This window comes from Amyelois transitella, chromosome 2, assembly GCF_032362555.1.
Source record: "Amyelois transitella isolate CPQ chromosome 2, ilAmyTran1.1, whole genome shotgun sequence".
NCBI lineage: Eukaryota > Metazoa > Arthropoda > Insecta > Lepidoptera > Pyralidae > Amyelois > Amyelois transitella.
In genome coordinates this window covers 2,043,822-2,060,542 of record NC_083505.1, presented here as the reverse complement: position 1 = coordinate 2,060,542, position 16,721 = coordinate 2,043,822, and the positions used below count along the sequence as shown (strand labels likewise).

Genomic DNA, 16,721 nt, shown 5'->3' with positions numbered 1-16,721 from the left:
TTACCGGTTACAGTTAAATCCGTCCAAAAAGTAAATAGGTAAGTTTTTTTGGCATCTGAAAAAGTGTACACTTGTGCAGTACAATTAATATATTTTTGAAATTAAAAAATCGGGTTTTTAAATAAAAACAAAAACAAAAAGTTACAACATAAAAACATATATTATTACAAATATTACTAAAAAGGTTCTAACTAAAAAAACGAGTGTAGATAATCTTACAAGGAATCTTAATTAATTTAAAGCAATTAATTAATGAATAGGTAGGGTACAATTATGTTTTTTTTTTCAATGATTGTATGTCTCTTGCTTTTCTCTCAATCAAGAAATCTCAAGAACATCATGTCAATGTTTTGCCAGTCTCTTAGCCTTCCTGTGTGCCTCGACAATGGCAGATTCTTCGCAAGCCCTGCATCTGTAAATCAAATAAGTAAATTAAAGTTTATGAAAGTCATTTGGTAAAAAAAAAAACAGGGTATGCCAGCTGCTTCTCTTTTGCATCGTGCAAATTGTAATCATGGGGAAGCATTAAATAACTTAATGTTTTGGCTCAGCCTAAAGTTTTAAATACATACATACATAAAATCACGCCTCTTTCCCGGAGGGGAAGTTTTGAATACAATGTTGCATTTCTTAAATACTTTTTTATTGTTCAACGTATTTAAGGCTATTGAAAAATTTACGGTTGTGAATGAAATGAAAATGGACCTTTAAGAAAAATTAAATAACTTGATCTGAATCTAAATTTCATCATCAAAAGATAGTGGCCTCAAAGTAATTACGCGTGTTAGAGGTGATGAGGCACAGATAAGTACTTACTTATACTCGCACTTTGTAGGAATACTTACTTCATATTTTTTGGCAAAACTTATTTTGGAATTTAATAAAGAGAAAAGATTTTTATTGGATATTGTTTCGTTGTTTGCAACGAAAACAACATAAACACTACTGGAACTATTTTGATGATAAGTATTTAGCAAAAAGACATATCTACGAACTCCTCAGGAGTAACAAAGGAATTAGAAGGAGTAACATGGGAATTGCCACTGGAGCTACTGATCATAATAACAGATTAACTTTTAATTATGCTATTCAAAATTCTACACACTTGAACAATGGGTAGGACAGCCAAAACTCCTTGGTGGGGTCGCAGAAGCAGCGCAGTTGTCTGCTGTCCCAGGACACGGAATCCATGCGCCACTCCGGAGGCACCACTGGCGGGCTGTACTTCGGCAGAACCACCTGAGGTACCAACAATTTAAAGAGCGTAAAGATTTGAAGAGACAAATGCCATTCAAGCCAACTATGTATTCTTCTTTTAGGCGATGGGCGAGCAATAGTGACACTATTTGAATCTCAATTCTATTTAATGATAGAAACACAGCAAGACAGCTGAACGTGGCCTATCAGTCTTTTCAATACTGTTGGCTCTGTCTATCCCGCAAAGGATATAGACGTGGTTTGATTATAGAATTGAGATTCATCGTGTAAAGAAAATACCAACGGCACCAATACAAAAAAAAATAGGACCACTCCATCTCTTTCCCGTGAAAAAAAAGCTGTAAAAAAATTAATTTTATTAAAAAAGATAAAATTTTCTAAGACACAATAGAGAGTTTATCAATATCCGTAAAATGAACTTTTGTAGTGTATATTACAAAAATAAATATATATAATGCCATGTGGTTCCCGGCACCAATACAGGAAAGAATAAGACCACTCCATCTCTTTCCCGTGGATGTCGTGAAAGACGACTAAGGGATAGGCTTACAAACTTGAGATTCTTTTTAAGGCGATGGGCTAGCAACCTGTCACTATTCGAATCTCAATTCTATCATTAAGCCAAACAGCTGAACGTGGCCTATCAGTCTTTTCAATACTGCTCTGTCTACCACACAAGGGATATAGACGTGACCATATGTATGTATGAAAATACCAACCGGATTAGCTTTGGCGGGCAAGCCTGGGAACGGCGCTTCTACCTTGTAATACGGTTTCACCGCCTCCCTCATGCCGGCGGTCGCTGTGCTGGTATACATGTCATCGCACAGGATCTGACGAGCTTCAGGGTCTTCGATGTCGTCCATACTCACTGACGGAGTCATCACGAGGCGGGGGCGACTCTTCTGGACGACCTCGCGATCAGTGTCCTTAGGCTTTTCCTACGTTACAGATTGGTTAATGGAACTGAAGAAGTCTACGAACGTCTTATTGGTGTATAATTTTGTGGTAGTAGGTGTGGTAGGTAGGTAAATATGAAGTCTTAGTCAGCGAAAGATCAGTTAGAAAATATTAAAAGTATATATATATATATATATACGAGTATATATGATAAACATCCAAGAACCAGGCCAATCAGAGAGGGTTCGTTTCTCATCATGCCCTGGCCGGGATTTGAATCTGGGACCTCCGGTGTCACAGACAAGCGCACTACTGCTGCGATATGTTAAGTCAGCTCCTGCATATACCTTGCAAATACAAGCCATCTAGTTAACTTACAAAACGCCGCTGAATTTCATAGGGATTCGTGCGTATTATTTCTTTAGGCTTGTGTAGAAGGTAGAAGGGCACATCGCACTGCCACGGCGTCATCGTCTGAATGCCCTTAACGCTCTTCACGTAAGGCGGTCGCTTTTTCTTAGGTTTCTCCACGTATCTGGTGACTTCTGACGCTCGAAGTTCATAAGGTCTGTAGTCAGTCCTGTTAGTGGTCTCGTAACTGAAAAGCATGGATTCCATTCTCGCTTTGTCAGCCATTTTTGGAGAATTAAAACGTTTGTGTGTGCGTGAAAAAGAATATGAAAAATAAGAATGATTTATTTACTTAGATTGACATAAATTATCTTGTCAATTACAGTTTTTAAACGTACAAGTTACCTTGGCAACGAACTTTTCAAAAAGTTCGAAATATTTCCCGCGACTATGTCATTCCTGTGTCAGTGACGCCTTTTGAAGTCTTATTTTGCTACAAAATAACCTTAAACCTTTCCCCTTTAGTCATTTCCTTAACAAATTTAATTTTAAAAAAGTTTAACAGCAACTGTTAAAAATATTTCTAGACATAAATGCAATTGTAGAATTACTTTTAAATTAAGGATATTTTAAAACCAAAAAATGAAACTACTCAATCCATTCCAATGATTTATTAAAATTCACCTATAATTTACACCAAGTATAACAATAATCAAAATAAATGATAAAAAATAAAATATTTCACATATCACATAACGATCAAAACCTGAATATACATACGTTGAGTCAGTTAGTAATATTACAAATAATAACATTATTTCAACTGAAGAAACCAATTTTAATACAGTACATAAAATTATTTGACATAATAAAAGTGATTCAGTTTCACAGACATTTGAAGGCAAAAGTGTAATGGATTAGTTCATTAATCAATACATATTTAAAAATATTTTTATATCGTTAGTTCCGAATGAGTTTGGCGCCAGCAGCAAAGATATAAATTCGTGAAATGAAATGACCAACAAATATTTTAAGAAATTTTTTTAAAAAATATAAGAAAAAGTTAGTTACGCCGTGTAAAACACACGGCCTAATTAACGTAAATATTATTAATCATTGACATGATAAAGAGGTAATTATTTTTAACAATTCTAGATAGTTCGTTTCTCATTTCATCACATTTTAAATCTTTACTATAAGTGTCTAGTTATTGTAGTGAGGTTAATTAATATATGTACATATTTTTTATAAAACTAAACATGTTTTTTTTTCAATATTTTTCTCTTTGGTCATAACCAGACTCAAAAAATTTCTTAGTAAAGCATAGAGATCACTCAAAACTATAAACTCAATGTAGAAATATTTTTTTAACGGATTTTTTATTGTTCTCAATGTAATGTAATAACAATAGTTTTCTATACATATTCTAAGATTTAGTTTAACGCTCTCACTTTACCACAAAAAGCGGAAAATTTTCAATTATCTATTAATTACAAATCGATGAAAAATCACAAGCCAACGCTATACCATTAAAACTTACTTTAAAGTTTATTTCAAATAGTATAAATATTCGATTCTACATCATTCAATTTTCATACAACGTAGTATCTTCTATTTTGTTGACTATAAAGAGTTTCCATGACATTTCCCCAAAGAAATCACACAATATCAACTACAACATTTGTTTAATAAATTTAAGCATAATGGGGAGGTTTGGATTAGAAATATCATCAAATCCTGACTATTTGGACCATGTTACTTATTTCTAAACCATAAAATAATACTTCATAATGTGCATACTTATTAATTCAATAAATATTAAAATACGCGTTCCGTTACCGTTAGTGTAAAATGTCAAAAATATCGATTAATGATCTATCTACAGAGATCAATATAGCAATACAAAAATACTAAGTAGTTTATCAGAATATTCACTAATGGAGTAACGGTGTTGAAGATGGAACGCTAAGGGTCAATTCAGATTGAACGTTAAAATGCTCGAGTACTTTATATGTTAATTTCCTATAAACATAAAACTTTTTTCCGTTTTGCGGGCGGAAGCCAGTATTATTTAAATCACCAAGAATTCCCCACCTGCGTCTCTCTTCCCCGATACCTTAGGGATTTTCAAGGCAAGACTGAATAGGCATTATTTGACTTATCATTTAAAATTAAGGTCAAACGCACAACAATTTCCAAATATATATGGTATCTTACCTGACTGCCTACCCCTATGGGTAACAAAACATTGTAGCTATATCAACCTTATTCCATACACATAAAGCTGTCAAATGCAAGTTTAAGCAAACTACTTAAAATTACTGTAACAAAGAACTTGAGAAACTTTATATAAAAAAAACTTACTTATTTCTAAAGAAATTTCCAGTAGACGCGCAACTGGAAATAAATTTTTATGTGATTTTAAAACTTAAAAGTATCTAGTATTTTTCAGCCTGAAATGACCTCAGCGTGAATCAAATTGAACCTTGTGCTTTGACATTAAGGTTCAGAATTCAAATACAGATTGCACCTAACGTGTCAAACAGATTTTGACATCTTATTACTTACAAAGGAAAACCGGTGTCAGGTACATTGTTATGTTTATAGCGCAGTTAAGAATAGCTTATCTCCTGGCGTTTCTTCAGATTGTCGATTTATGTCTTATCTTCCTTCGATCAACTGTATAATAAACCGATGAGAACAAAAAAAAAACTCATCACTTTTTTTTAACGTCACATTCCAGATTTATACAATACCATTCAAAATTAAATTTTAATGTAAATAAATCACTGCTCATTTCTGAATGAGAAATATATTTGTTACATCCGATGCAACCATGTTTTATGTGAATAAAGACTTATTATTATTATGTTGGTATATCGTCGGTGATACTGCAATACCGCGTAACCAACTGTTGCAAAAACCGCGGAAGTACGAAAAAATCAAAATTGAGATTTCGCGCCTACATGTTCTTGATAGCGATTGGCATCGTCCTGTGCGATCACACGAGCGCTTTATCCAATCAAAACGGTTCAAATCAAGCTTTTCAAAACCGCGCGAATAGCGAACTGTCGAATTTTGCTTCAAAACCGCGAATCTACACAGAATTACTATGAGCGTTTGGTGGTTTGGTAAGTGTCTCCGTAATATTAGTGATTTAAGCAGAGTTTATTCAATTGAACGGTAAGTATATGTTTTATTTTTATATATTATTACATTTGGCACTATGTTCAATAATTTATTTATTTTAAATTAGCATAATTAATACTAAAAAGGTAAATAACTTTTCTATTGTAGTTACGCGGTATTTTAACATTCTCTTTACATCATGGTTCGTGTACTTACGCGGTATTTACACTCTAATGTTGTTGGAATAGCTTAGTGGATTATGCGATTATGAATTAAATTTTCTTTATATTATATTTCAGGTAACTAATAAAATAATTATGAAAGAGATAAACAATGAACAGTCATTGAAGTTTTAAGAAAATAAAATAAAATCCAATATGACAGATCTTCAAAGACAACGACAGGAACTTCTTCAGAAAAGGCAGAATATTTCAGATAAAAAACTTTCACAAAAACAATCCATTATGAACATACCTCAAAAAATTAATGACTCACCGATGAACATAACAGATATTGGTTATGAAATAGCTAATAGCGATACTTTAACAACAATTTTCCCCATTTGTCCCAGCCAGACTTCATTTACTGATATCCCAGATATTATTGATCAAACACTTGTAACTTTTACTCCAAACTCCCAGTACTTCCACGGTGATTTTTCCCGTGATGATCCCACTTTTTCCACTGCTGTCTCAGATGTTAAAGAAATAACAATTTTAGAAATGACTTCAGACTATCCGAGTACTTCAAGTACCGGTAGTCGTAGAAGAAATGGTTACTGAATTTACTCAAATTGATCCCAACTGTTTATGTACTGTCACCCCAAACATAGCAGAAAAAACGGTTGTACAATTTTGTCTGGATAATCCTAACACTTCGTCCACTGATGTCCCGCATGTTTCCCAAAAAAATCTCATACATCCTACTCCCAATGACTCTACCGCCGATCCTGACTGCGTATCTTTATCTGATATTACCAACATAGAGCCTATAGAACCTTATGATTCTGAAAGTTTTCCTGAAAGAAATTTGAAGCCAGAAGCTGCAAGAGACTCAAGAAAAAGAAAACGTATGTATGTATGTATGTATGTATGTATGTAAAGCTGACTGTGAAACCTGGAGAAGACAACTAAATAAGAAGGACAGAATGTCAGGAAAAGCTTATCTTGGGTATAAAAAAGGAGACAATAAGTACCATCAAAAACAACCGAAACCGGAAAGATCTATGGGCCCCTAACTGTATGTTAGCATTTTGTGGTCGAAGTAAATAAAATCTTTCTTGTTAAATTTTGTTAAAATCTGCCTGAGGACATTAGAAAAGACATTTTGAATCGTTTTTGGAGCATGACATGGACTGAGAAAAAGATGTATGTACGGTCAATGATTGATACGGAACATGTTAAAAGGAAGACAACTGAAGGTTATTCTAGACTTACAAATAGACGGTAAAAAAGAAAGATTTTGTTTGAAGACATTTCTGGCGACATTAAGCATAAAAGAGTGGACTATCCGCTACTAGCTTGGCTAATAGAACACTTGTGAATTCAGTAAATCCGAACCTTACTCCGATTTTGCACAGATTTAAACGAGACTGTTGAATGCTACTTATCTTTATTGCCCAAGTTGCCCTTACATTATTGTCCCCAATCAACCACAAAGCAGTATGTTGAACCGATAATACAATCAAAATCACAATTATACAATATATAAGTACGTCGAATATTCGTCGTCAGAATGCAAGCCAGTATAGGCTTCGAGAAATTATTTTTTGACATATTAAATGAGGAAAACGTAGGTCTTTTTCAGCCAAAAAAAGATGCCTGTGACTATTGTTGTTCTTATGCAGTAGGTAATGTTTCTGAAAAGGATTATCAGCGTCACATCGAATTGAAAAATTAGCCTCGAGCTGAAAAGAGTAAAGATAAAGAAATTGCAAAACGTGGGATTGCTCATCAAAATGTTTAGGTCGCATTACCTTGTTACTACTACTAGTATTACATAAATTATGTTGTAAGTTCTGTTAGAATTTTGTTTTTGTTTTGGAAGAATTTTAAGTACTTAGTACGGTTTTTGTTTCTAAATGTTTATTTGTATGTGTTAGATGTTGATATTCGCATTAGTAGGTAGCTGTTCAACTACTTCCATGTCTTAAATTAATAATATAGTACTTGCAAAGACTTAATTTAAAAAAAAAGACTGATAAGGTGTTGTATAACATAAAATAATAATAATATTGAATACACAATGTTTTATTTCATCCCTCTTACAATTACGCGTAAATAATGAAAAGGCTAAATAAGTGTTAATTTTTGATGATTCAATACCGCGAAAGTGGTATTTTTATATCATCTATGGAGTTTTTTTACCAATGGACTTTACTAATAGCTAGAGTACATATATTTACAGTTCGTATAAAGTTCAGTCAGCCAAAGCTGTCATAATTTAGAATATATTCAGTTTTTTTGCTCTCCTGTAAAGTTTATCACCCACTAGTTACGCGGTATTAGCAATTGTTGCTTACGCGGTATTGCAGTATCACCGACGATATGTAAAATGTGTACGGGCCCAGAGATTTGGTCGAAGCCAACATGAAGAGGCCCTTTGGTACCTTTGTTCTAAAGTGAGATGGCTGCAGCTATATGGATCTGTCCCTTGATGAACCTATTATTCGGACACTTTGTCAGAGATAATGTGGTTCTAGTTGTAAAGAACGTATATGTTAACTAATCTCTCAGTTTATTTCCGAGAGAGAGTTTAGTCTAAGCTTGGATGATACACATTCAGTTGCCTGAATGTGAGGTTTTCCTCGCCTACGTTTTGTCATAACTACTCTTTAATGGAGTGTTATATTGGGGCTATTTTGGGACAAATAATTCTGTCTAAAGTAATTTTCCAAGGATACACAACTCGAGGATGATAATAATAATGGTAGATAATATAATATCATACAATTTGACAAAATTCCATGTATATTTTGACTCAAATGTCTTCTCAGCGTAGTAAGCAAATGAATCTATAGTTTCAAAGAAATCGTGCCTGACTTAGATTTATAGGTGTTAGAACTCTTGGGACCATGATGTGCAATATCTGGTGTCCTGGGATCCCCACAAAAAGTATCTATTACTTTCACATCTTATAAGAATTTAAATATAAAATACATCCTTTTTAAGTAACTATGTTTTTCAATATAACTATCTATATACAAAATATTCTCTGTTGTGGTTTTATTACTACGATATTATATACAAACATTTTGTATAATGAAAACGTAAAGCAAGCATTTTCATAGAGGTTTAATAATAAGATATAATACATGGCGATACTTAGGTCACAATAATTAAATCTTAAAATATATAATTCATGCCTATATAAAAATTCTAAATATTTACATCAAAAGTTGGAAAAGATGATTGGTAAATGCCCTTGGAAGTATAAGCTATACTAGGACTGGAACGAAATAAAGGAAGTTTCTGAATTCTGGTGTCTTAAATAATTCTCAAAGATAACCAGCAAATATTTGGAAAAAAAAAGTTTTAAAAAAATATCTCCTCAATTATAGAAACCTAACTCTTCTACACATTTTCAGTACATTATAACCATTCTAAATACTTTGAAATTATTCATATTTACACACCATAAGTCAAACTCATTAAAATCAACAAACAATTAAAACACGAAATTCAAATTTAGAACCGGCTCTCGTTCGCCAGCGATATGTCAAAAAATTCAAAATGGCCGCTACACTTCACAATACAAGGCATTTGATCAACACAGCCGATGGTAATAAAACTATATTTTTTTTATAATTTATTTTTTTCTTCACTCGTCAATCTGGGACGTTAAGTTCAGCCCAGATTGGGCAAAATGGCGACGCCGGTCCACCCCAGGACCAATCGCGTGGTATCGCTAAATGGCAGAGTCCTGACCTGATTGCGCCGGAGTGGCCATTGAAGTTGCTCTTGTCTATGGTCCCAGGGCACAGAATGGAGCTCCTGCCAGTGTGTTTTGAGTTTATGGTCGTGACAACGTCCTCGTCTACCAGTGATTCGCACGAATTCAACGCTGCAAAAAAAAAGATGTTACATGTTATATACGTGTTAAAAATGGTACAGTTATAATTTAACAGCCTCTTTAAATAGTTACCATAGTTCAGTTTTACCTTATTAATATATCTATAGTTATTATTCCTTTAGCCTATCCCTCAGTGGTCTTTTACGATATCTATGGGAAGGAGATGGAGTGGTGCTATTCTAAAATGCCTTAAGCCACTCGGTTATTAAGTTAAAAAAACATAGTATCGTTGAGTTGGTATCTCGTAATCGTAACATAAATTTCGAACTTACTTCGAGGCTAACTTAATCTGTGTAATTTGCCCCGAATATAAAAATGTCATTAAAATCACGTCCGGTATAGCCACATATATCAGATATCAGAGATTACAACAAAGTTGCATAAAATATTTAAAAAAATATATCTTTTGTCGATTGAGCCATTATCGCATTTGCAAGGTACCTAAACGATAACAAAATACGTTTAGAACAATAGACATTTTATAGAATAACCACACTACATACACCCGGAAAATTGCATTCATATCCCGATATCTTACACGAATTAGGAAACTATAGCGTTCGCACCCACGTCAAAGATTGCGTCATGACTAAATATGTTCTTGAGAGAGTTCTCATAGAACATAATTTGCCTGAAGGGCATTCATTATTACACCGGGACTATTTTAGGCGGGGGCTTGACTCTCCTCCAGCAGCCTTTTCGGCAAAAGCGCGCAAGGGTGGGCCAAACTCGGCCTTTGACTTTGCCTTGCACGAAACAACAACAATGCAAACTCGCGAGCGGGTGCAACGCTCATAACCTTAGGGGTTCTAACTTGGCTAACCTATCTTGCCTTAAGGGCCTAACGTGTCGGCGTGAAGCGCCCTGGTACATTGCGGTACCTGGTGAAAGAGCTTCCCCTTTTTAGCGCCCGGGGACATATTTTTTTTCTAATTTTGATCGAGCCTGGAACTTTATGAAGACATTACAAACGCCGAAAACACCCGTCACAGTGTATGTTATCATATTATTTACATTGCTTAGCTAAAGTGTTACGAGTGATAGGTTGAAAGAAATGTCTAGACTGACATGTTTGCATTCGTAACGCTGTCTAGGTAAACACACTGAGTAATTCTTTGCTTACATTATTTTTATTTGGGAAGGCCTAGACGAAATTATCTTGATCAAATTAAGGACATCCTGGCAAAGGGTCAGGTTAAGAGTACCCGAAACCGTCGAGCTTGCATGAAAAGAGTTATGAATGTGGATGAAGCGAAGGAAGTATGTAGAGATCGTGGCAAGTGGAAAGAGGTAGTCTCTGCCTACACTTCCGGGAAAGAGGCGTGATTTTATGTACCTATGTATGTATTATTTTTATGAATTTATGAAAATGCCTGATTTTAGGTAGGGGAAAAATCGTAGCACATTCAGGCAATTAAATGTGCACATAACTAAAAATTTTCTCAAATAAAAGTTGCCTTGGGCTAATCTATCCCTGTCTGTCTGTCTATGTAAATTTCTTCAAAAACAGTCCATAAGTGCGTAACAAAAACTATATACAAACTTACTCTCTTAAAAATATTAGCAGATTACGGACTCAGTATGTGATTAATTGTTGATTTTCCTACTTATTAATCCATATGATCCGTGTGGTTCCCGGCAAGAATACAAAAAAGAATATGACCATTCCATCTCTTTCCCATGGATGTCGTAAAAGCGACTAAGGGATAGGCTTACAAACTTGGTATTCCTTTTTTGGGCGATGGGTTAGCAACCTGTCACTATTTGAATCTGAATTCTATCATTAAGCCAAATAGCTGAACGTGGCCATTCAGTCTTTTCATGACTGTTGGCTCTGTCTACCCCGCAAGGGATATAGACGTGACCATATGTGTATGTATGTTAATCAATATGAAGATGCGCTTTTAAAAGAGTCGGATACATATCCAGGGTAGCAAGTAAACTGTACAATGAACAAAAAAACTAACAAAAACACTGTGCCCTACTTCACTGAAACGGCAACAATAGCTGAATAACAAATGAAGACCTGGGGTGCCATTTTCAAAATTACAGCGACTCGGCGAGACGAGAGATAGTTTCGAGTTTAAATTTATTTTTAATTCAAAATGAAGTTTGAAATCTACGCTGTCTTGCAAAATCAAATTCCGTTTTTATCGCGCGATAAAACTATCGCTGTCACCGTTTCACGTCATACTAAAAAGCGCAACAGCGATATATATGTAGTTTTTAGACTGTTTAACGCTTAGACTTAGTTTAACGTGTAAACTAAGCACAATAATACATACAACTGCCTATTTTCTTTGTAATATTTAAAGACTACCATTTGTTTAATTAATAACGATTTTCATAAAATTAAAGAACATTATTACATTGACTGTGACACATAGACTGTAAGTCACTTTAGACGTAGCTACTGAGGGCTAAGTGCGAGTTTTACTCTATAAAACGCGTCGAGCGAGTAAACGCTAATTTGTATGTGATTCGATAAGCGCCATCTAGTGGTAACGCGATGGAACTAATGCAAATTCCATACAAATTCGTGATTACTCGCTGAATCGTGTGAAACTCGCACTAACCCCTATGATCGTATAAGGAAAACTGATAAAACGCGTCTCTAAAAATACACTGTTTATCATAATACAAAGAGTAACAGTTGTTTGCCTCGAGTCTCGGTGTTTAAGCTAATAAGATTTACTGGTTACGCGTGAACTATCAGACGACCTTTTGACTGTACGCTAATTATGGTCCAGCGAGTCGGAGGTCTCAAAAAAAACCAAAATTTAAAATACTAATTTATTAAAAGAATGAAATTACAAGTTATAATTACGACTAATTACAAGTAAGTGCATGGGTCGAAGTGTGAAGCCCAAGTGGCCGAGGCGTCCGGTCTCCGGGCGGGCGTCGAGGCTTGCACGTGCTGCTGCGTCGGCACTTTACTTCACTTGCGCAATTCATTGCATCGGTGCCGTGTGCAATGATGTGACAGGTCAGCGGTCTTCCTATAGGACAATCCCGTAACACCTCCACCCTTAGAAACGCAACTATTTTAGGTTCTTTAACGAAAATGTTGCGTTCGATATTCTGTTTGCAGGGCTTGGGATGCTGTATATAGTTGTGGATCTGGAAGTTTCTTCAGTCTTCGGGATATCGTCTGTGGTTCCAGGATTCTGTCTTCGGTTCATATATTTGCGGCTTAATATAACCGTAGCTGCGACTGCAGTGATGCTCAGCAATACATATAATGGTACTGTAGTGTGGTATAGGGATGCTGTATTCACTTCGTCCATTTCCATGGGTTTCTGGGATAAAACTCTATCTTGAATGTTCCGAAGCATCTTCAGGTCGATAGAATTAAGAGTTATCGCTGGCTGCGATGAGATGTGTAGGTCCGGGTTATCGGGGATGTTGAATATCTTGACGGGTTGTCCTTCGACGCGATCTTGAGAGTTGTAGATGGTGAAGTCATCTGTTTGAACTGAACACCGACGTGGAATAGTAATGAGATGGCTACGATGCAGAATTCGGTATTCATCTCGCTCACATGTAAATCGTACTTTGGTTGGCCGTGGAAGAGTTAGGATGTAATGTCTGTCATCCAACTTTTCTAGCGTCTCTCTTGTAAGATTGACGGTGATCTGCTGGCAGGAGTCGTCGATGGCCTGTCTGAAGATGAGTGTCTGGATACAGTCAGAATCCGATCTAATTTGCTGGTAAGTTGTTGGTTGACATAGGTATCGAGATTGTATCTTCGGGCATTCTGCCTCTATGTACATGTACTCTTTACCGTTGGTTGCTAGTAAAGGATGAGGGGGTATTAGGATTTGGTTATATTGGTTGGGTACTATAGGTAATTTATAAAGATCATAGGTTTCTGTTGAAAGTATTGGAAACTTGAAAACTATAACTATTTGTCTATTCATATAATATGAACCTGCCTGTATGATATTATAATAGTCTCTTAAATCTATATCTAATAATTGTTCGTTATTATATAATTCCTTAAGTTTTCTAATAATCTTACTTAAAATGTCGACTCTTAACATCGAGTGATGGACACTTGATGTACGAGTGAACGCCAATATATCTTCTATTCTGCGTAATTCGTTTGAGAGTTCATCTATATTATTGGTGACGATCGATAAGAACTGAGCTAACTTAGCGTATTTTATCAGATTGCTATTCTTATGGATCTCGTCGTCTAGAAGAATATTCAATGTATGGTTAAGTTTCTTTTGATTTTCTACTAGACTAACTAATACACTCGCATGATGAGCCATCCACTCCTTATTTAAGCTAACGTGGGTATTATAGTTACTAGCTAATTTCTTTTGATTGGTTTCAAGAGATTCAATGGCCTTATTATAGTTTATAGCGTCTGTATAATCTAAATTTCCTGTTATACTTTTTATCATAGACCCTAGACCATCTACGAGACCTCTTCGTAAACGATGGGGTTCTAGACTGTCCAGTTCGTATGTTGTTTTATTTAATTTGTTACTTAAGTAATCTACCTGGTGTTCAAATATTTGATAAGTATCATTAGGTAATCTAACTTTTAGTTCTACGATTTGGTGTTTAACAAGTTCAATATGTTTCTCAATGCTACTAAGCTCAATGTATTGTAGGAAGGAGTGGTCATGTGTTACTAGTCTAGTAGGTCCCAATTTGAAGGGCAAAAGTCCAGGTCCGTCTTCCAGGCTGTCAACTTGAACTTCTTGCGCTCGTGTCACGGTCAGAGTTAGGAGTAACCTGCAACAATTTTGCTGACTTGGGGATTCTTTTCAGTCTAACTTTTGCAATTGGGCCGCGCTTTTTAGAAGTATAGATATGGATCGGCAAATCCGCCAATACAGTATCTTGGGTATATCTTGGGGCTATCTTTTGCCTACTGGCTGAAGGGTTGGTTATAAAAACTTGTTGTTGGGGTTGGTATTCTATTTCCGGCTCGCGATTTTTATTTCGGTTCTCTATAATAGCCTCACGTTCAACGGTGGTAGAGTCATGTATTAGTTCGTACACTGTCTTCATTCGGTCTTTGTGTGTTTGTAGGTACTGTTGCATTAAGTGTCCAGTAACATCTATGTCTATGGGATCTCGGGGGTTAAAGTGGCCATTTATTAGATCATATGGTCTACACTTAGTAAAACTATGTACGGAACTATTGTAAGCTATGAGAGCATAAGGCATTAGATTAACAATGGGCTCTGTTTTTTGTTGGATACTAAGAATACGGAGATGTTCAAGAAGGGTAGAATGGAATCGTTCTATGTTGCCATTATCACTAGGTGTATGGGCCAAGGTCTTGTGGTGTGTTATTTTATGTAATCTTACGAACTCTGAAAACATTTGGTTATTAAACTCTGGTCCCTGGTCGGTGACTATTGTTAAGGGAAGTCCATGATGGGTACAGAATGTTAGGAGCCCTTGTAGGATGCTGAGTGCTGTACCATCCCTAAGGATGTATGCCTGTGCATATTTCGAGAAAACGTCAATGAAAGTTAGATATTTCTCGTTTTGGGCAGTGAAAAGATCCATATGGACTACTTCGAAGGGCTTAGACACAGGTGGGACAAGATTAAATTGTGGCTTAACGGGGTTTCTGTCATATTTAGCCTGCCCGCATATGGTACATTCTCCTATAAATTTTGCGATGTGTTCTTTCATCTTGGGCCAAAAGTAGCGATGAGAAAGGGACAAGAAACATTCATTTATACCACGATGGTTAGTTTTGCCATTGTGATAGTTGCTGATTATTTCTTGTTGCCTCAAGTACTGTTTGACATTCTCTATTTCACTTTTACAAAGTACAAGGTTCATAGCTGAATTTTTGAAATTATTTTGAATGATAGGTATGATTGAATACATCGCAAGTGGGGGGTTTAACAACATACCAGTCTTAACTTTAGGATTTACATATTCTTTGACTGTATTAATAACTTCTTGTTCTAAATTTGATTCCGAAATCTGTACTGAAACTCGGGTATGTGTATCAAATGGTTTAGTTACGACAGGTCGCTTTTTTACGTCACCTACGATAGTTATGACGAGCTGTCGGTGAAATTTATTAAGGGGTTCATCGGTAATGGGGACTTCTAATATCGGGTTCTCCTCACTGGTATGTACCGTGGCTGTTGTGGAACCCTGTAATGTCTGTGGTTTTTCTGATGGATTACCTATTATGGACTGTAGGTCGTCTAACAATTGGTCTAATTCTTCATTGTGAATTTCTACCCTAGACAGTGCGTCGGCGTTCGTATTGCTTTTGCCTTTTTTGTATATGACACTGAAATCGTACTCGCTTAATTTCAGTTTCCATCTTGTAAGCCGAGAATTGGGTTCACGCAGACTCATTAGCCACTGGAGTGGTTTATGATCTGTTAACACCTTAAATTTTCTACCAAACAAGTATGGCCTGAAATACTTGGTGGCCCAAACTATGGCTAATAGCTCTTTCTCTATTGTGCTATAGTTGGTCTCACTGGTATTAAGAGTACGAGACGCGTAGGATATAGGTTTGTCGGAACCTATGGGCCCTTGAGAAAATATGGCTCCGATTGCGAAGTTACTTGCGTCTGTAGTCAGTATGAATTCTTTTTCAAAGTCAGGGTATTTAAGTATGGGGTCATTTGTCAGTAAGCTTTTACATGTCTCAAAACACTTAACGTAAGCCGGATTATCAATTGATATTCTCTGACCTTTCTTAAGACAGTGGGTCATTGGCTTGGTTATACGGGCAAAATCTGGTATGAATTTTCGGTAGTAACCGAGGAGGCCTAAAAATTGTTTGATTTCCTTACTGGTTTTGGGGATTGGATATTTAACTATTGCGGATATTTTATCGGGATTTGGCTTGATACCGTCACGAGTTATGACGTGACCTAAATAGGCAGTCTCAAGCTTGAGGAACTCTGACTTGTCCATTTGTACTTTGAAGTTAGATTCCCTGAGTCTCTGAAAAACCTTTTCAAGGTTAAGGATGTGCTCTTGGAGAGAAGTACTAAAGACTATTATGTCGTCCAAGTATACCAGGCATATTTCATTTTGAAGGCCTC

At 35.8% G+C, this 16,721-nt stretch overlaps 2 protein-coding genes across 2 annotated transcripts in view; both read right to left on the bottom strand.

The window, feature by feature from the left end:
* Window positions 1-241: 241 nt before the first annotated feature.
* LOC106142967 (uncharacterized) lies at window positions 242-2,754 on the bottom strand. Its single transcript, XM_013344927.2, has 4 exons — window positions 2,497-2,754; window positions 1,938-2,159; window positions 1,106-1,239; window positions 242-412 (listed from the first exon to the last, which is right to left on the bottom strand). Exons 1-4 carry the CDS (start codon window positions 2,752-2,754, stop codon window positions 343-345), a joined length of 684 nt encoding a protein of 227 aa, XP_013200381.1. The 3' UTR covers window positions 242-342.
* Window positions 2,755-8,875: 6,121 nt separating this feature from the next.
* LOC106143113 (endonuclease/exonuclease/phosphatase family domain-containing protein 1) overlaps window positions 8,876-16,721 on the bottom strand; it is a 30,544-nt gene continuing 22,698 nt past the window's right edge. The window contains exon 6 of the mRNA XM_013345107.2: window positions 8,876-9,660. Within this exon, the coding sequence (XP_013200561.1) occupies window positions 9,425-9,660 (236 nt within the window). The 3' untranslated portion in view covers window positions 8,876-9,424. The remainder of the gene's footprint in view (window positions 9,661-16,721) is intronic.

Bases quoted from the DNA above. Each gene is read 5' to 3' on its own strand.
- LOC106142967 (XM_013344927.2), bottom strand. From the start codon at position 2,754: ATGGCTGACAAAGCGAGAATGGAATCCATGCTTTTCAGTTACGAGACC. The intron at 1,240-1,937 runs GTTGGTATTTTC...TTGGTACCTCAG, and splicing joins TGCCCGCCAAAGCTAATCCG to GTGGTTCTGCCGAAGTACAG. The intron at 413-1,105 runs GTGTGTAGAATT...TTTGATTTACAG, and splicing joins CTGTCCTACCCATTGTTCAA to ATGCAGGGCTTGCGAAGAAT.